General features: G+C 41.6%; 1 protein-coding gene across 2 annotated transcripts; it reads left to right on the top strand.

The window, feature by feature from the left end:
* Positions 1-13,120: 13,120 nt before the first annotated feature.
* Positions 13,121-19,830, top strand: LOC148854177 (ABC transporter A family member 2-like). Of its 2 annotated transcripts, none has more exons than XM_088986257.1 (16): positions 13,121-13,557; positions 14,638-14,869; positions 14,986-15,155; positions 15,253-15,438; positions 15,556-15,651; positions 15,731-15,931; positions 16,082-16,241; positions 16,329-16,552; positions 17,232-17,349; positions 17,448-17,524; positions 17,653-17,742; positions 17,995-18,138; positions 18,213-18,524; positions 18,610-18,690; positions 19,106-19,282; positions 19,411-19,830. In XM_088986257.1, exons 1-16 carry the CDS (start codon positions 13,171-13,173, stop codon positions 19,675-19,677), a joined length of 2,922 nt encoding a protein of 973 aa, XP_088842383.1. In that variant the 5' UTR covers positions 13,121-13,170; the 3' UTR covers positions 19,678-19,830. The 2 variants fall into 2 exon arrangements, with proteins under 2 accessions (XP_088842383.1, XP_088842382.1); XM_088986256.1 differs by having other exon boundaries at positions 16,326-16,552.
* The last annotated feature ends 954 nt before the right edge of the window (positions 19,831-20,784 follow it).

Here is a 20,784-nt window from a genome sequence, read left to right as displayed (position 1 = left end):
CTCAGAGGCTTGCCTTTTGTTTTGCTCTATTCTTTCATTTTCCTGATGCCAAGCACTTTTTGCAGGTGTGATGGACTCAGAGAAGACTCATGGTGGGAACCTGTTTCACGTCATGAAGAAGAGGAAGTGAATCGCCAAGCGAACTCGTGCCAAGCTGCCCCGAGATGCGGAGCCTGAGGTACCAAACTACTCGTCAGTGGATCCACCCAGGGAGTCCAAGATGGCCCCTCCAGTACATGAAGCGGCAGGGGCCCCTTATGCCGAGGTTACTTACACGGGGGCTCCAGCTTACTTTGAGTTTGCTTATACGCGAACTGGGCCTTCAGGCTCGGGAGCCCAAGGCGAGTTCAGGAAAGTGTTGTCGCCGAACCACGCTCTTCAGAAGAGTAGGGATGCCATTTTCCTTTTGGTAGGTGAATTCTTCTATCAATGCCTTGGCGGCCCAAGTGGAAAGGAGCTCGAGGTAGGCGCGAGCTGCCAAAGAGGCTTCTCGAGCTACTGAAGCGGCTTCTCGCGCTGCATAGGCTAGGTTGGCGAGGTCTCAGAGAGATACCGAGGCCATGGGAGTTGTGGTGAAGCATATGGCGGACCTGAGTCTGGATTTACAACATCAGGTTGAATACCTTCAAGAAGATATTAGGGAGAGAACATATCTTTTCTTAAGGCATCGAGGATGCCAAGAAGAAGGTCGTCGAAGAATATATCGCCTTGTCGCGCTTTGATGACCTGATGGTGGGCTCGTATAGAAGGGGCTTTAAACTAAGTCGGTGGATGATCCGGAATACGTACCCTGAGCTCGATATTAGCATTATAACCACTTCACGCATTACTCAGGAGATGGCCAACGCTGGTGAACCGGACTCTGAGGATGAGGCAGGACCTTCGGGTATCATTGAAGTGCCTCCTGATGGTGAAGAAGTACCTCCGGGCCTGCGAGCTCGATATTGTATATATATCTCTTTTTTTTTCTTTTTTTTGGAAATGTACACTCCCTTATTTTTCAATGGAATGACTTTCTTTTGGTTAAGTGTTGGTCGCTCTCTCTCCCGAACTGACCATATTTTCCGAACTGACCATATGCCCGATCTGCTTTGCCCGGGTTACTACACTCGTGCAGCCTGTTTTGCCTTCGCTTGCCTATGTCGATGTCCTTGTTAACTCGACATTCTAGCCTTAAGGCTCTGGTAGCAACTTAGTCCACTTCGCTTAGTGATCTATAGATACATCTCAAGTTAACGATGTTCCACGCTCGGGGTACTTGTTTGCCCTCTAAAGTTTCAAGCTCGTATGCCCCCCCTAAGCGCTCTCTTTACTCAGTAGGGCCCTTCCCAATTTGGTCCAAATTTGCCCACGCCGGGCTCGGGTGTCATGATCTTACGGAGAACCAGGTCGTCGACGCAAAAGTTCCTTTTCTTTACTCTGGCATTGTAGTACCGAGCTACTCTTTGCTGGTAGGTTGTGGTCCGAATGTGCGCGATGTCCCTTACCTCATCCAGTAGGTCAAGGTTGGTACGTAACTCGTCTCCGTTTGTCTGATTGTCATATGCTTCAATTCATAGTGTAGGTATTTCGATCTCCGTCGGGATTACCACTTCAGTGCCGTAGGTGAGGTTAAAGGGGGTTTCTCCTGTGGCGGTTTTTTCTGTGGTTCGGTGAACCCATAGAACACTTGGTAGCTCGTCTGCCCACAACCCTTTAGCTCGGTCTAGTCGTGCTTTCAGTTCACGGAGGATAGCTCTGTTCATTACTTCTATCTGACCGTTTGCTTGCAGGTGTGTGACCGATGTGAAGTTCTGCCGAATTCCCATATTTTGGCACCATTTCTGAAACTTGATATCCTCGAACTGCTTGCTGTTGTCGGAGATCAGTACCCGAGGTAACCCAAAGCGACATACTATGTTCTTCCAAATGAAATTCTATACATTTTGGGCTGTAACTGTTGCCAGAGGTTCAGCTTCTATCCACTTTGTGAAGTAATCTACCGCCACCACTAGGAACTTCCTCCCACCTGTTGCTGGCAGGAATGGCCCCAGAAGGTCGATGCCCCATTGCGCAAAGGGCCATGGACTAGTGAGGTACTTGAGGTCGGCGACAGGCTGATGGTTGATATTAGCATGCTTCTAACACTTGTGCATTTTCTGACGAGCTCGATGACCTCTGCCTTCACCGTTGGCCAATAATACCCTTGTCGAAGTGCATTTTGGGCGAGGGCCCTGCCTCCCAAGTGTTCGCCGCACAGACCTTCGTGAGTGTCACGGAGTACGAGCTCGGCTTCGGCAGGTCGCAAGCAACGCAGGTAGGGGAGCGTGTAGGACTGTCGATACAGTCGTTCATCTATTATGACGTATTTGGCTGCCTAGAGCTACACCCTCCTAGCTGCATTACGGTCCACAGGGAGGGTTCCATCTAGCAAGAAGCTCGCGAGTGGGTTGATCCAGCTCGTCTCTGCTTCAAGGACAGGAGCGACCTCCTCTGCCCCACTTAGAATGCTAGGCCAAGGTAAGTCCTCTATGCACACGGTTCTCATGGTGTTGTGACTCGTGCTGGCTAACTGGGACAGGGCGTCGGCCTCAGTGTTCTCTGACCTCGGGATTTGCCTGACGAAGTGTGACTGGAAGTTGAGCAGTACCTCCTTTACTTTTGCCAAGTAGGCGATCATAGTCAGCTCGCGTGCATATTCGCCTGTAACCTGGTAGACCACAAGTTGGGAATCGCTGCAGATAACTATGTGTTTTGCTCTTACCTTTTGCGCTAGGTTCAGCCCGGCTATCAATGCCTCATACTCTGCCTCGTTGTTGGATGTCGCGAACTCAAAGTGTAGTGCGTACTCCAATTTCGTGCCACCCGGACCGCGCAACACTATTCCAGCCCCGCTGCCCTGCTGGTTCGAGGAGCCATCTATGTGAAGGATCCAGGGCTCCTCATCCTAGTTCATGTTTTGCCTAACCAGGAGAGATGCCACACTGGCTGCTACTTCACAGGGTTCAGACTCTATTGGCTTGGGAGCTCCGGAGTCACCCGAACTGGGGATCTCGGGCTCAACCAACCTAGGGACTTCGAGGCTGAACGTGCACTCGATGATAAAATCCGCTAAGGCTTGGGCCTTAATAGCAGTTCGTGGCTTATACTGGAGGTCGTACTCGTTGAGCTCGATGGCCCACTTCGTCAGCCGACCGGAAACCTCGGGCTTGAGTAAGACTTGCCTCAGAGATTTTTCAGTCAAGACGATGACAGTGTGAGCCTGGAAATATGGGCGGAGTTTTTGAGCTGCAATTACCCATGTGTATGCTAGCTTTTGTATCTGCTGGTATCTCATCTCTGCTCTCTGCAGAATTTTACTAACATAATAGATGGGTTGTTGGACCCAATCTACTTCTTTTATTAATACCGAACTGACCACCTCGTCGCTTGTCGAGAGGTACAGTTCTAAGACCTCGCCCTCCTCGGGCCTGGTTAAGATCGGCACACTAGCGAGGTAGTTTTTTAGCTCGTCGAACGTGAGCTGGCAGTCTCGGGTCCATTCAAACCCTTTGCCTTTGATTGCTTTAAAGAAAGGCAGACAGCGGTCTGCCGATTTGGACATGAAGTGGCTCAGAGCGGCTATGCGACCGTTTAGCCTCTGAACCTCTTTTACTTTTTGGGGTGGTCTCATATATAGGATGGCCTTTATCTTATCCGGGTTGGCCTCAATATCGTGCCGGTTGATAATGTACCCTAAGAACTTACCCAAGGTGACACCGAAGACACACTTGTTTGGGTTCAGTTTCAGTGCTAAATTGATGCAAAATTTGGAAGACGGAATCTAAGTGTTGTATTAATTCCTATGAAAATTGTGTCTTGATGACCATGTCGTCTACATAACATTCTATTTTCATGCCAATTAAGGGCCGAAACAACTTATTCACAAGTCTTTGGAAGGACGCCCCAGCATTCTTTAGTCCGAAGGGCATGACCTTGTAGCAGTATAGGCTGAACTCAATTATGAAGCTGGATTTTTCCTCATCGGACTGGTCCATCTTGATTTGGTTGTAGCCCGAGTAGGCGTCCAAGAAGCTTAGCAACTCATGTCCCGATGTCGCGTCCACTAGGCGGTCAATTCTAGGGAGGGGGAAGCAGTCTTTTGGGCAAGCTCGGTTTAGGTCGGTGTAGTCGACGCACATGCGCAACTTCCCTTATGAAGTCTGCTGCGAGGAGCTTTTCGACCTCCTCCTCGACCGCCCTCCAGCGCACCGGGACTAAGTTGCGTTTCTTCTGTCTAATGAGTCTGACTACAGGGTCAGTATTAAATTTGTAAGTTATAAGGCTGGGGTCAATACCGGGCATATTGGATGTAGACCATACAAAAATATCTAAATTTTGAAGTAACAAACAACCATCTTAATAATAAAAACCTGTAGTTAATTAAAGGACAGAAGCAATAACTCGTTAAACCACTTCAGCTGTGACCAAAGAATTTTTCTCCACAGCTGTGACCACAGATTCCATCCATAGGAGTTCGGATCTGCTGATCATGAAACGCTGACCACATCCCAAACATCTCTCAATGAAATACTACCAGAAAGTACAAGAGATGTTCCCGATCGATGTGATCAGCGGTCAGCAGATACAATTTCCATCGAGTAAAGTAAACCATGAGACATGAGATGAAATCATCATGATATGAATGTTATCATGTAGTTATTTCGCATATATAGTATTAGCATATGGTCAACATATGTTGGTAAGCTTATTATATACATAAATATAATCAATTACCAAACTTCCAGGCAGGAACGTAGGTGAAGGGAAGGTTGCATTTCACGGTCCAAATCTATAGTTTTATAATATATAATTAAGTACAGTTTGTAGGATTAAAAATAGTTGGAGCAGTTGGGAGTGTCATGACAGTTGTTAACAGGTGAAAGTAATTGGAATTTGGAGCAGAGGATTTAGTTTTTTTTTTTTTTTAGTTTAAGGCTGACTAACTAAGCTTTGAAATCAAAGATGAACATATCAAATCCTTTTAAGGGATGACCACGCCATTGTCTGGTCCTAAGTTGTAACCAAGAATTGATTAGAATTTGGTAAAAAAAAATAATATTAAAAACTCTTCATCCAAACTGTAATTATGTATGAAGCAAACCATTGTCAAGTGTCAACGACTGTAGATTTCTCACGAAATAGAAAAACTAAGAAGGGATAAGAACCTGAAGGAATAAACTACAAATAAGGCTGGATTATAATTCTAAAGTCTAAACCGATAATCAAGAGGCTTGTTCAAGCATTTGATCCTTAGTACTTCATACATTTGGGACGGAATAATGAAATGTTATGTCACGTCACCATGCGAAAACCTAACCAAAAAGAAAACAGGAGTTGGGTAATGGAAAACCGGGTAAAACAAAAAGTTTGAAAAGATGGAGAGAAATTCAATGGAAATTAAAGTTGACTAACTCGATGGTATTTGACAAATTAATGTTATTATTATTATTATTATTATTATTATTATTATTATTATTATTATTATTATTATTATTATTATTATTATTACTATTATGCTGTACAAGATTTCTCAAGTACCTGCGACGGATGAGTCCCTCTATTTCGTCCCGGAGATTATTACACTATTCGGTACTATGACTGTGATCTCTATGAAAACTGTAGTACAATTTTTTATTTCTCTTGTTTGTGTTCCCTTTTAGGCGAGGTGGCCATTTTACATATGGGGCATCTTTGATCGTCATCAAGATCTCGATCCGCCTCGCGTTTAAGGGCGTGTAGTCCGTCCGAGCTGCTAAGGGAGCTCAGAACGGCTGGCTCGGTTTCGTCTCCCGGGCCGGGTTTTTTCTTCTGTCAACTGGGTTGGAGGGCTCGCCTTCCCTCTTCCTTTTCTCGATCCCGCTTTCGGTCCTTTGGTTGATCTCTTCCTCTGTTCTCATGAACTTATCCACGAGCTTGAGGAATTCGGCCACGGTCGCGGGCTGGTTAGCTACCATGTGCCATTTGAACTCCTTGTGTGTTACTCCTCTCTTCGCCGCCGCGAGCTGCAGCACAAGGTCCAGTCGCGGTATCTACAAGCACACGTCATTGAACCGCTTGATGTAGCCCCAAATGGACTCTCCTTCCCTTTGGACTACTCCGAAGATGCTTTCCTCAGTTCTGGGGCACCGCTTGCTGGTAACGAAGTGTGCGGTGAAGACTTGCATGAACTGGGTCCAGCTTCTTATTGATCCGGGGGCCAGGTTCCTGTACCAAGTGCGGGCCACCCCCTAAAGGTGGTGGGGAAGGCCACGCACATGCACGATTCACTGGCCCTGGCTAGGTGCATTTGGGACTGGAAGGCATTGACGTGGTCGTTGGGGTCGAAGGACCCATCATACTTGTCTAATGGGGGGAGCTTAAAGTCTCTGGGCATGGGGACTGCAAGGAGTTCTGACGAGAGGCGGGAAGGAACTGAGAGAATAGGGGTAGTTTTTACCTCATCCGAGCTTGCCTCTTCTTTACCTCTGAGCTCGGGCAGGACACGATGGCAGTTCGACGACTTCGCCGGTGTCTTCGTTGCTGAGTGAGCCTAGTACTGGCGCTGCTGTCCTCTGTGTTGCCGAGCTCGATGGGCCCGGACTATTTGTAGTCTGCCACTAGGACGCTAAATCGATTCTCTGTTAGCGGGAGCTCAGACTTGGAGTGCCGAGATAGTGACTTGGCGGGCGAGGTTCCCGACCCGCCGACGAGCTGTGAGGCGGGGGTGATTTTTCTTTTCCCTCAGCCCGGGGATGAGGCCTGGCTCTTGTGTGGGTTCTGAAGTTGGGAGGCTTCTCCTCGGTGATGGCGTCCACCCTGAGGGGAGGGCTTAACCGGCTTTGGAGCAGGGTGCCGAGGTGGAAGCAGTGGTTGGTTCAGAGGTAGTTGGGGGAACTGCTGCTGATAGTGATACTGAGAGATGTGGTGCAGTACTTGGTGCTACTGAAGCTGATGCTGTTGGAATTGTTGCATTTGGGCTTGCATTGCCCGCATGCATTGCATCAGGTCGACAAACTGGTTCTAGCTGGCCGCCAGGGGGACAACAGTTGGTTCAGTAAAGGTTGTTTCGACAGGGAGAGGAAAGGGGACGTTCATGGCGGGAAGGCTTACGGGCGCCACTGTTCGTGGTGTACTCAGGCTGGGGATCCCATCCACCAGAAGGGGGATGGTGAACTGTCCGATGCACACCACGTGGACTTGAAGTTGCTCCCCGGTGGTGTTTATCTCCGTGCCACGTCCGGCATTGCTAGAAGAAGCCATGAGTATTGGGGTTTTTTGGAAAAAAGAGGTTATGAGAGTTTTAGAGGGAGGCTTTTAGAAGCTATCCCACAGACGATGCCAATTGATGGTGCGCAACCCGACCGATCCTAACTGTCAACGATCTTGCCTCGGGGGAGAAAGCGAGTAATCTCCAGGGAAGAACCCGGTGAGAATGCTTCGAAGCTCAAGTTAGTATTTCTTCAAAGGCAAGATAAAACCAGATGGCGCAAAGTTCACATACCTCTCCTTGGGGGGGAAGGGGGCCTTTTATAACCACTTCACGCACTCACTTCTAAGCTTCTGTCAGGTCGAGTATGATTACCCCTGTGCTTCTGCCAGTTCGGGTGTCATCACCTCTGTTGGGGCAGAACCGCCACTTCTCTCTTTGTCGGAGTCGTCTTTGTAACTAGAGATGGCGGTGGCAGGTGGACATTGAAGTGCGGCTGTCAAGCGTCAGATCCCAAGTCAGTCAGGTGCGCTGCCCCTGGATACGGACTCTTTCGGTGTCAGGTACGGTGCGATTGTTCAGTTCGGCGTCCTGGAGGCGAAGTGCTGGAGTGGTGTGCGAGGTGAAGTCTTGAGTTCGGATAGAGGTGTGGCCCGAACTGCCATAGGGTAGGCCAGTTCGTGTTGTTGCCCTTTGTGTTCGTAAGGCTCAGGGTCCAAGGGAGAGCTCGGGCTCTTTACGGGGAGTTCGGGCTCCTTGTAGGGAGTTTGGACCGTTGGTTCCTCCTTTCGGAGCTCGCGCCTTGGGCGGGCTGTTGTGCCGAGCTGTTGTCTTTGCCACGTGTTGAGTGGTTACGAGGTCGAGCCAAATTTTCCTTTTATATGAGATACTTTGCTAAAGCAATATTTAAAAAATGAACACATGATGATCTCTTTTAAGTCTTTATATGAGTTTTAAGATTAATTACTTATAATTACAAATTTCTTATTAAAAAATTATTATCTTTTTTTAATATAATAGATAACAAAATTATAATTCCATTCCAACCCCTGCGCCTCCGCTAGTCTATGCTTATTTCACAACCATCTTAATAATAAAAACCTGTAGTTAATTAAAGGACAGAAGCAATAACTCGTTAAGTCACTTCAGCTGTGACCAAAGTAAACCATGAGACATGAGATGAAATCATCATGATATGAATGTTATCATGTAGTTATTTCGCATATATAGTATTAGCATATGGTCAACATATGTTGGTAAGCTTATTATATACATAAATATAATCAATTACCAAACTTCCAGGCAGGAACGTAGGTGAAGGGAAGGTTGCATTTCACGGTCCAAATCTATAGTTTTATAATATATAATTAAGTGCAGTTTGTAGGATTAAAAATAGTTGGAGCAGTTGGGAGTGTCATGACAGTTGTTAACAGGTGAAAGTAATTGGAATTTGGAGCAGAGGATTTAGTTTTTTTTTTTTTAGTTTAAGGCTGACTAACTAAGCTTTGAAATCAAAGATGAACATATCAAATCCTTTTAAGGGATGACCACGCCATTGTCTGGTCCTAAGTTGTAACCAAGAATTGATTAGAATTTGGTAAAAAAAAATAATATTAAAAACTCTTCATCCAAACTGTAATTATGTATGAAGCAAACCATTGTCAAGTGTCAACGACTGTAGATTTCTCACGAAATAGAAAAACTAAGAAGGGATAAGAACCTGAAGGAATAAACTACAAATAAGGCTGGATTATAATTCTAAAGTCTAAACCGATAACCAAGAGGCTTGTTCAAGCATTTGATCCTTAGTACTTCATACATTTGGGACGGAATAATGAAATGTTATGTCACGTCACCATGCGAAAACCTAACCAAAAAGAAAACAGGAGTTGGGTAATGGAAAACAGGGTAAAACAAAAAGTTTGAAAAGATGGAGAGAAATTCAATGGAAATTAAAGCTGACTAACTCGATGGTATTTGACAAATTAATGTTATTAGCTAGTATGTTTTAGGAAGGAATAAAAAAGAAGTGTCAGTTACATAAATCTCTGCTCTGAAATCTTGTTGAACAAATTGGATTCATATCAGAATGGGTATACTTTCACCACAAGGTCAACAATCTGCTCTGGTCGTCTTCTTTGGAAAATTAGAAGAAAATTCACAAACCAAGAGTGACTTCACTGATATGTTAGACAGGCATGACAAAGACAAGGTGCTGGACATAGAATTTACACACGACACGAGAAATTCTTCAAGTAGCTTCCCTGAAACTTAACAACAATTTACATACTGGATTCATCCATGGGTCTAGACTACATTACACGGTCAGGTCAATGTTTCCTGAGATAAGCAAGGTTTATTTGAAGTCTAATTTAAACACGAACAAATGAATTGGGCATTGTGGATTGAAGTCTCAAACATTCATAAGAAACAAATTCTAAATGGTCAGACTTTTTAAATCAAAGAGCAGAATAAGCAATCGCTGGAAAATCAACTAGCTAGGGCGGCACCATTAATTGCCTTGTTCTCATAGTCAGCAGGAGTTTCGTCACAGACTGATTTACTTGGAAATTGTATTTTTGTCAACAAATACAATACGGTTGCTTCTCAGGGATGTCCAAAATGGTTTACTGGGAAGTTGAAACATAAACAAATACACAGAAGAACAGTCTTGATAGTTTGGTCGTGTTTACTGTTTAGGAACTCGAAACAATAAAGGAAGCTTCACTAGCTTAGAGGGTGTGTTTACTGTTTAGGAACTGGCAACTGGGTTTGTTTTGTTTTTTCTTTCTATTTTTTAAAATGTCATGAATGGCTGAAAGCCTGAAACCTGGGTGGGGTGGGGTTGGGTTGGGTTGGAAGTTTGATGAATATATTCAATGGGCTAGCTACAACCAAACACGAGCCGATTTAATTGAAATTTGATGAATTAATTTCAATGGGCTCCAAACATTGAAAACAGAGGTTTGAGCCCAATTTAACTTATCCAGAGAGATTTAGTTGAACTTGAGTTCCGATAACTAATCGAACTCAACTTATCCTGAGAGATTTGATTCAATTGCACTTTGCACCCCCTACTTGTAACTTGTAATAGGGTGTTCACGGTTTGGTTAACCAAGCCGTGGGGTTTTTTCTTGGCTGAACTGGTATTATCGGTTTTTGAAAACTGGTAATCAAACTGAATTGAAACCAGTCAGTTAATCGATTAACCGATTTGGTTAATCATCGGTTCAGTTTATCAGTTTTTCAATTTTTATAATATATATTATAAATGTTATATTTTAATTAATAAATAATATATCATATATTATAAATATATATTGATATATAATACATATTTATTAATTTATAATATATATATCCATTTTCTATATTAATTAACCAAAACCAAACCAATACCTTCAAAATTCAATTAACCGATTTTCAGTTCGGTTTCGATTTTTGATCGATTCGGTTTTTTTTCTCACCCCAGACTTGTAAGGTATCCGAATGATCTATCCGTAAACCGGATGATACATGGCGAAATGCCACAATCAACTGGACGTGTGGAACCATGTTATTGGTATATGGATCGTATACAGCTCTACTTCGTTGATAGTTAATAGTTAATAGGTAGTAGTGGGCCAATTACACTACAATTAACACACACCAACTCCGAGAGTCAGGCTAGCGTGTGCCTGACACAGCATACAATCATATATCATGATTCCTCCAAAGTAACTTCGGGTTTTTTTCCTCATTCAATTGAAGTAAGTCATGTTGCAGAGAGAATTCCACGGGTTGATTGTCAATTATCTAAGTCCCACAGAATGGAACCAAACCAAAGCCTCCATCTCCTAACCCCAAATTAAAAACACCGCGTTGTTAGAAAATTATCTTCCATTCAGAATTTCAGACTTGAGACTTGAGACTGTAGGCAGTTAACGGCTTTTCAAATATTACTGAAGTCGGATTATGTATTAGGTGATATTCAGCACACGTGTCCCGCAAGTAGACAAATGAATGAATACAATACATTTCTTTCAATTCTTCATTTGATCATCATGACATCAATAATAGTAACTAACAAGGCCAACCGACCCGGTAACGGACACACACACACAAAAAAAAAAAAACCCTCCCTTTCAAGTTTCAACTTTAAAAAATTTTAAAACATTGTATTTCAGCTTCAGGTCATCAGAACAGGTGAGACGGATAACTACCAGTAGCAGAAGGTAGAACCATGGTTTTTAAAACCGATCCGGTAATCGAACCAGTCAGGGGTCCAGTTACCTGGTCGAATGGTCCGACCGTTCAAACCAAACACTTAGCCCATTCTGACAAAAAAATAAAAAACAGTCAAAACCGTTTGAATGGTTAATCGCCCGGTTCAGTGGTTCATTGATCAAAATCAACGGTTTTGGGGGAAATTTTGATTTTTGGGGAAAACGGAACCGGTCACCTGATTGGTTTCCGATTTTTTCAGTCCAACCGTCCGATCCGGTCCAGTTTTGAAAACCATGGACAGTACTACTACTCACTCATACTGTAGGTATATTTGGTCAGCCCGTTGAACCTTAACACATGGCATCAATTAGGGATATTTTCGATAGAGGACAATCTCCTAAAGTTAATTGGGTAATTCCTACCCTTGGCGATTATAAGCACACGTTCTGGGCACATTTACTCCTGAGTCACTAATTAAGGGACAGTAGTCAACCATAGACCTGTTCATGGGCTGAGTTTCGGGCCTAACTTTACACTATCGAGTTCGGGTTTTGGGTTTTAGGTCAAATTCATTCAAATTTTGGCAAAAGCTAGGCCTGAGCCTGACCCATGAAGAGATCTAATCAATCGATGCCTCACTAAATCTCCCTATGTGACCGCAGTTTATGGAACGATTATACACCGTGCATTACTCTTCACTTGGGCCACTCCTACTATAATATAAACAGCTAAAGGTATGCACGCATACTTGAACTATCACTTATACTCGTGTCTTGTGGTGACTTTTAACTTTCTCTGATCCCTCAACTAACTTGATTGCCGGATTCCTCACCCATAAAAACACTATTGAGGCCTTTTACATCTTTTCACTCTTAGCAGGCAAGAACCGTAACCGTCGGATACAACTCCGCTGTCCTCGGCTCCAAATTTGGCAGCATCATCTACCAATGCATAGTCCACAGACACAAGAGCTGAGCTCATGAGCTGCTGCTCTTTCTTTACAAAAGAACCAAGTATTTGAATTAGTACTTCTCACACCATCCTCCTTTCAAAAACCTTTTTGTTTTCTCAATAAAATAACAAATTATGCAGCTAATTAAAACACGGTATTTGAACTTCCCAAACTGTCCTCTCTTCCTAACTTTTTAATTTTTGAACTGCCCATCATACCCTTCTTGCTTTTTTTAATTCAATTCTGGGACAGGGACCTTCCCCAATTTCTCATTATTAATTATTAATATCTTTTGTCCAAATTGGAATTTGAGTTTGATGGGATTAAGGTGATCCAAATTATTTGACCCATTTATAATTTCAACTGATCCCACAATACTTACAAAAGACTCAGCTAAATAAAAGTCTGCAATAACTTAAGTAAGTAATTTTTATTCATTAATTGATTACTAATACATAATATCTAAATCCAAATCTTATCTCAACCCAATGCATAAAATTTGCTTTTAATCCAATATATTAATAACAAATCAAATTTGGATGTAGATACATCCAGTTCGAAGGCATCTTTTATTGTTTATTCCACAAGTAGATTGCCAGTTGACAATCAAGAAGAATTGCAACAAGTAGTTGACCAGTTCTATTAAAAACAGGAAGAACAAATTCCGCGAAACTGCGCGAGTTTCTTTGTTTTAATTATTTATTAATTGTTTAAATTTGCCTGCTTTATATACAAGTATCCTATCGATGATCCTCAAAGAAAACTGCTGTAAAACGCACTTTGAGAGTTCGGAAAAACAGAATTAATGGAGAATGGAGAAGTGATCAATTTGCAGAGAGGATTTCCTCTACTTGTCCAACAATTCAATGCTCTTCTCAAGAAGAATCTCCTCCTTTCATGGAGGAACAGACGAGCTACCTTTCTGCAACTCTTCTCGTCTCTCTTCTTCATCTTCCTTATCTTCTGCATCGAGAAAGCCATTGATGCTCGTTTCTCTACGACCACTTCGTATAAGAACGTCTTCGATCCCGAGCCTCTCATCTCTCCTCCAATTCCTCCATGCGAGGACAAATTCTACGTTAAGCTTCCATGCTATGATTTCGTATGGAGTGGGAATGGTAGTGCGAAGATTCAATCAATAGTAGCCAGTATCATGGCCAACAATCCGGGAAGACCCATTCCTTTCAGTAAGGTTCGTTCAAAGTACAGTCTAGTCTCTCTTCCGAGTTTTAGATTGTTGACGGTTGAACATATCACAATCAACCTTACAAGTAAATTTTGCTTCAAGAATCTTCATGTTAAGTGTAGGTTCAATTAATTGTGAATTCTTACCTTATTATTATATAGAAATTTGAATAGAAAATACTGGAGAAGATTCAGAGATAGCTGTGAAACTTTATTAGGTTCTGCTTGTCGTACCGCATTTTATAGAATTGGATAAATGAATGATAGAAAATGATGTCTGAAACAGATTAGGATATTGGTAGTGTTTGCTGAAACCCGTCGGTGGTGGATACAGATGGTTTGAAGCTTTTTTTTCTTTTTTTTTTTTTTTACAGGCTTTGCTTTTGTTATCCAATTTCATTTTGGAGCTTTTAATTAATTAATTTGGAAAAAAAACTGGTAGAGTATTCTGTGTATTCTTCTATTTAGAGTAGTTATTGTGGCTTGCTTTGATTTTCAATTGAACATAGATATTCATAAATGTTTTAGTCTTCTTCTTTTTTAGTAAATAGAAATGTTTTGTTCATATTCAAATATCGTGGTTATATTCTCATTAAAAAATAAAATTTTCAGTAAATTAACCGTCCTGTACTCAGTGGCGGTGACACTTAACCCCCTGAACTTTGTTTTGATACAAAGGCTCCCAAAGTGATGAAAATAACAAAAATGGGCATGCTAAAACACAATCTCTCTTGGATTGGGTTACTGAATTTCCAAAACCCTCAACGATGAACTTGGTTTCTTCTTTGGCAAAGGCTTGGAAGCGTGGTAAGTAGTAACTCAAATCAAGAAATTCAATGGAGTGCTTTGTCATAAAACCAAATTTTGGGGGGTTAAGTGTCACCACTACTCACCACCCCCTAACTACAGAGTGGCAATCTGGTGAAGGCGGAATTTGATACCAGGTCTCTGCTACAACCAGTTAGACTTTACCAGCAATCTAGCTCGCACCTTATAAAAAGAGAATCTTATCTTTATCATTTGGAATATTGCACAAGTATAACTGCTCAATGACAGAGTATAAAAACACCTTTCCCTGTTCAAGCAGGTTAAATCCTTTACAACACCTAATGAAGTGGATGATTGGCTTTTAAATGATCCCATGCGTTGTCCTGGAGCTCTGCATTTTGCTGAAATAAATTCAACTGTAATAAGCTATGGGATCCAAACTAACTCAACTCCTATAGCCAAGAGAGGACAATTTGAGGACCCCACTTTTAAATTTCAAATTCCACTTCAAATTGCTGCAGAGCGTGAAATTGCCAGGTCACTGATTGGAGGTACCTATTCCATACCATTCTATGTTTTTTTTTTCCCTCAGAAATGATTCCATAGCAATGTCCTCTCTTCCTTCACCTCCGACTCTTAACTCTTTTGGACATCAATTTATGTACAGATCCAAATTTTAGCTGGGTAGTGGGGCTTAAGGAATTTGCACACCCTGCTGTTGAAGTTTTCTCTGCCGTAGGGACAGCTGGACCAACATTTTTTCTTGCAATTGCCATGTTCGGTTTTGTCTTCCAGATTAGTTCTTTGATCACTGAGAAAGAACTCAAACTTCGCCAGGTATTGACTGCTCTAGACTTGTACCAAAAGGAATACCATTGTTGGCTCTTTGCTAATCAGTGTTTTATGTTGTTTATTATCATGTGCAAACTTGCAGGCAATGTCTATAATGGGTCTCTATGAATCAGCCTACTGGTTGTCATGGCTCACTTGGGAGTCCTTGATTGCAGTTCTTTCATCAATTTTCACAGTTCTTTTCGGGATGATGTTTCAGTTTGACTTTTTCCTGCACAACAGTTTTGCAATTGTGTTCCTTTTGTTCTTTCTTTTCCAATTCAACATGGTAAGTTGCTTTATGCTTTCTAAGTTGTGATTATCAATGCTGCCTTTTATCAAGCAAGCCCAAACATAAGATGTTCTTTTTTTTTTTCCCGAATTAACTCATTACTTCTGATGCTAGATTGGTTTTGCCTTCATGATATCAACTTTCGTAAGCAAGTCATCATCATCCACAACAGTGGGATTTTCTGTATTTATCATTGGATTTCTGACACAGGCAAGATTTCTCCTGTACAGTTTGGGGAAGAGCCAGTATTGATGTAGCCATGGTAATAGATTTTCTTTCATTCTTGCAGCTTGTGACAATTTTTGGATTTCCCTACAGCACTGATTACTCTAGAACATTTCGAATCATCTGGTCCTTTTTCCCTCCCAACCTTCTTGCTGCCGCTCTTAATGTTCTATCAGATGCAACTGCTACTCCTCAAGATGATGGCATCAGCTGGCATAGACGGGCAGAATGTCCACCAAAGGATTTAGATTGTGTGATAACAATTGTATGTGCTTTAAAGCTTAAACATCCAAGGATACACAATTTAGGATTATGATTCATTGATTCGCAGGCACTAATATTAAGTATACTTCATCAAATAAGATGAAGTATGCATCTAGAGTCTGATTTTTATGATAATACATGTTTATGACAGGATGACATCTATAAATGGCTCATCTCGACATTCTTTCTGTGGTTCCTTTTGGCAATCTACTTTGACAATATACTCCCCAACTCATCCGGTTTGAGAAAATCATTGTTTTACTTTTTGAAACCTGGGTACTGGACAGGGAAAGGTGGAAACAAAGCGGAAGGTAATGAATTACTATCTTTAGAAGTCGCAAGTTATCCTAGTTGGCTACAACTTATGACTGGAATTTTTATTTATTTTATTCCAGAAGGTGGCATTTGTAGTTGCACGGGTTCAGTTCCAGAATTGGAGAACACCAGACCGGATGACGAAGATGTTCTTCAAGAGGAAAACATTGTAAAACAGCAAATCACTGAAGGTGCAGTTGATCCAAATGTTGCAGTCCATATACGTGGTCTGGCAAAGACATATCCTGGGACCACAAATATTGGTTGCTGCAAATGCAGGAGGGCTTCTCCTTACCATGCTGTCAGGGTAAATAACCATTTTACCTTCAGATATTAATTGGTAACTCGGTGATGTATATTGAGGGGAGTCATCATAGCCGGGGGCTTGTACAAGTACAGGTATGAGTTTCTAATGTGGGATTCGCTTCAACTTACTCATGCGTGAATTCCAACGTATGAGTTTCTTCCACATTGGGAATTCCAAACTCCCCCTCGCATCATTCCTATGGATAGAGACATCACGGGAGATCAACCACTCTTATGCATCTTATCTATACTTGTGCCCAGCCAAACCTTTGGCTCTGATACGAGATGTTGTATATTGAGGGGAGCCATCATAACCTGGGGCTTGTACAGTACACACGTGCGTAGGACTTGTACACAAGAGAGGAACATCACATTCTACCCAAAAGCTTAACCTATTGGATTTTGGGCCACTCTTGTATATAAATCCCCCGCACCTCTTGTTCATTTCCAAGATTCACTTCAACTTACTCATACATGAATTCCAACACTAGATTGGGATAAATACTGGAAGAAGTCATTCTTCCTGTATTTATCCCAATGTGTTTTTCCTTGGATATTGCAATGATCATCATCTTTTCTGTTTAGCCATGTTCAGTAGAGGGCGGGAACATTTAGTCATTGCATGGGGTATATTTTTATATGATAATATATAGCTGATAAACTTTTAAATTATTTATCAGGGCTTATGGATGAATTTTCCAAAGGATCAGCTATTTTGTCTTCTTGGACCTAATGGAGCTGGAAAAACAACTGCGATTAATTGTTTGACTGGCATCACACCAGTGACAGGCGGAGATGGTAATAGATTACTATTCTGGTCCTTGATTTCATCAATATCTAGTTGATCTAGACATGGTTGTAACATCTCACGCACTTGAAAATCGTCTTGTTTACAGCACTGGTATATGGATATTCCATTCGAAGCTCCATTGGTATGTCAAACATTCGAAGAATAATAGGTGTTTGTCCTCAGGTGCTCCATTTTCTGAGAACCTTTTTTTCTGCTCTGGGACATATAACTGAATCTCATTCCTATGTTTGCACCATTATTTATTTGGAAAATGAAGAGGCTAATAGTTGTCTTTTTCTGTGCATTCATAGTTTGATATTCTTTGGGATGCCTTAAGTGGTCAAGAGCATCTCCATCTCTTTGCTAGTATTAAAGGGCTTCCTCCTCCTTCAATCAAATCGGTATGGTCCATACAAGCCTGGAAATTGTTCTTCACTTAATTGTTTTCATAAATACCAGAGAAACATGCCTTAGCATACTAGATCATCAGTATCATTTTGCTTCTATTTGCGATATTTAATCACAGTTCTGTCTTTGATCCCCATGTTGGATGAGGATGAACTTGCCATAGATTAATTCTCTCTCATAATCATAAGAAAAGCCAACTTTTCATCCATTCTGTTCCTTACACAATTATTTTGTCGGCAAGGCAGGTAGCTCAAAAATCATTGGCAGAGGTGAAACTAACTGAGGCAGCCAAAATGAGATCTGGGAGCTACAGCGGAGGGATGAAGCGCCGCCTGAGTGTTGCAATTGCCCTCATTGGTGATCCAAGGTTGGTCATCTTGGATGAACCGGTAAGCTAAATTGGGAATATTCCTAATTATTGTGTGTATTGTTTTGTCCACCACATTTAACCACCTTTTATCAGACTACTGGTATGGATCCAATTACTCGAAGGCATGTGTGGGACATCATAGAGAATGCAAAAAAAGGAAGAGCAATTGTTCTAACAACTCACTCAATGGAAGAAGCAGACATTTTGAGTGATCGCATAGCAATCATGGCAAAGGGGAAGCTCCGTTGCATCGGAACCTCAATCAGGTTGAAGTCAAGGTTTGGAACCGGTTTTGTTGCTAATGTAAGCTTCCTTGGAAATACTCCTGGACAGTCTCCTATTAATGGTGATGCATGTGATCCAACTGAACTTCATCGTCAAGCTGTAAAGCAGTTTTTCAAAGATGTATGTAAGATAAATAAAGACCCTTATAAATCTTTTAATTCCATAGATACTGCATCTGATCTCATTTATGGCATGTATTTGACAGTGTTTGGATGTGGTACCCAAGGAGGAGAACAAGGCTTTCCTGACTTACGTTATTCCTCATGAAAAGGAGGGGCTGTTGACGGTAAATACCTTTTCCCTGCTTTTAGTTTCTACTTTCTTAACCTCCATACATGATACATCCAACAGTTGCATGAAAACTTTGAGGATCCTTTATCATGAGGAAACATACATGAACCATCATATATGAGCACACTCACAAATTTCACATTCAAAACTGACCCTGATGAGAATAGCCAAGTCCTTTAATTTCATCCATCCTCTGTATTGTACTGGTAAATGATATGATAAAGGGTGATACCATTTGCCATTTAACCTAGACTATCCCCTATTCATTTCATGTTGCTAAATGGTTTTCCTTTCAAAGAAGCATGTACATCCAATGACAAAGCTTGACATTGTGAAAACCAACAAAGAGGACATGATAAATAGCAATTTCAGAAGTAATACCCCAGTTATTCTTCTTGCTTTTTATGCAGAAATTCTTCAGGGAACTACAAGATAGGGAAAGGGAATTTGGCATATCAGACATCCAACTTGGTCTTACAACTCTGGAAGAAGTGTTTCTGAACATCGCAAAGCAGGCAGAGCTAGAAAATGCTGCAGCTGAGGGAAACTTGGAAACTTTGACCTTGACCTCAGGAACCTCTGTTCAAGTAAGTAATTTATCTAATTAATGCAGCAAACAACATGGAATTGTGTCTGTAATCAATTGATAATATTTTCAGTAATTAATATGGTGACTCATTTTCTAAAACTATGGGCCTGTATAATGATTATGCAGATACCTATAGGAGCCAGATTTGTCGGGATTCCAGGAACAGAATCACCAGAAAATCCAAGGGGACTTATGATTGAAGTATACTGGTCACAAGATGATACAGGAGCCCTCTGCATTTCAGGTCATTCACCTGAAACTCCTATTCCCGCACATGTTCAACCAATGGCTTCTTCTGGAGCAACTTCTCATAGAACATTCTTAGGCAGGACAGGACCAGTACATGGATTGGTGATTGATCCCCATCAAATAGAAAGTACAAATTATCAGTAATTTTCATAAAATTGCACCAAAAACAAATGTGTGAATATCTTGTAATTTACATACAACTAGGCAATAGTATTATACCCATTTGTTTCATGTTTCAATAAAATATTAAGAATTCTATGAAACTTTCAATTAAATTACAAGCTACAAATTAGAAAATCATGATTTGAGGTTGCAGTGCTTACTACAAGTCTAAGAGAGATTTTTTAGGAACAACCATCAATTATCTTTTTACACCCCCCCCCCCCCTCCCGGGCAAGAAAAATAATATAAATAAATAAAGCTTTATGTAAAAAACCATCTGTTATTTAATTTAGTAATGATGGTTAATCATACAAGTCCCTTGATCGAATTCACCACCTAAGCTCTCACCTCTAGCTCTAAGTTCCAACATGGGAGGACATCCGTTTCACTTCAGTTACGTGGCATCGGCAGCATGAATGAGTCCTATTCCGTCCATGCACTCTACCTAACGTCATGACCCAATCTTAATACTAAAGTATGAGCGAGTAATTTTCACATCTATTTTCCTTGCTGGAACCTTGCCTTTTATTGCCTGCTATAAGCTTCTAACCTTGCACTTAATGACATTATAATTGAAAGCATTCATTGGTTTCAGTTTCGATAACCAGATCAATTATTTATTTTACTTTTCACCAATTGATCAAGTAAACTTCTGTTAATTATATATTTATCCCTCCTAGTCTTACCATCAACCAATACAGGCGGAATGAGGCATTTTTGGTCATTCGGTCATTCCATACATGCCGCGTGTCCAAACCATGAAAGTTGATGTCGATGCTTTAAAGTTTAGATCTTTTCCCACATGCTGTGTCACAGAGGCTTCTCCATGGACGGACCCTTTTAAATATCGTTACGTATCAGCCGATATACGTATCATTCCGAGGCTCTTCCGATACACCCTTACAGTAAGTGTATCAAGGGTCTGACCGGTTCAGGGGAAGCCTGAACCAAGCCAAACTAGATAACGTGAGCAGTAAACAAAGGTATACAGAATTCTCAAATCACGGCCAGGATTGCCAGGATTCATCCCCGTGTACGGTGGGGGGCTAAAGAATTCAGTCATTCTCCTTTTTCTTTATTAACATCAAG

The sequence above is a fragment of the Nelumbo lutea genome, chromosome 4 (assembly GCF_056320005.1).
Source record: "Nelumbo lutea isolate HS-2025 chromosome 4, American lotus-T2T, whole genome shotgun sequence".
Taxonomy (NCBI): domain Eukaryota; kingdom Viridiplantae; phylum Streptophyta; class Magnoliopsida; order Proteales; family Nelumbonaceae; genus Nelumbo; species Nelumbo lutea.
Note: the sequence above shows the minus strand (reverse complement) of the source record. Positions and strands in the feature narration are given on the sequence as shown.

What these genes read in the sequence shown, in the direction of transcription:
- LOC148854177 (XM_088986256.1), top strand. Translation starts at nt 13,171, where the DNA reads ATGGAGAATGGAGAAGTGATCAATTTGCAGAGAGGATTTCCTCTACTT. An exon ending in ACCAGTGACAGGCGGAGATG is followed by an intron (nt 17,350 to 17,447) that starts GTAATAGATTAC and finishes TCTTGTTTACAG; the next exon opens with CACTGGTATATGGATATTCC. An exon ending in TAAAGCAGTTTTTCAAAGAT is followed by an intron (nt 18,525 to 18,609) that starts GTATGTAAGATA and finishes TGTATTTGACAG; the next exon opens with TGTTTGGATGTGGTACCCAA.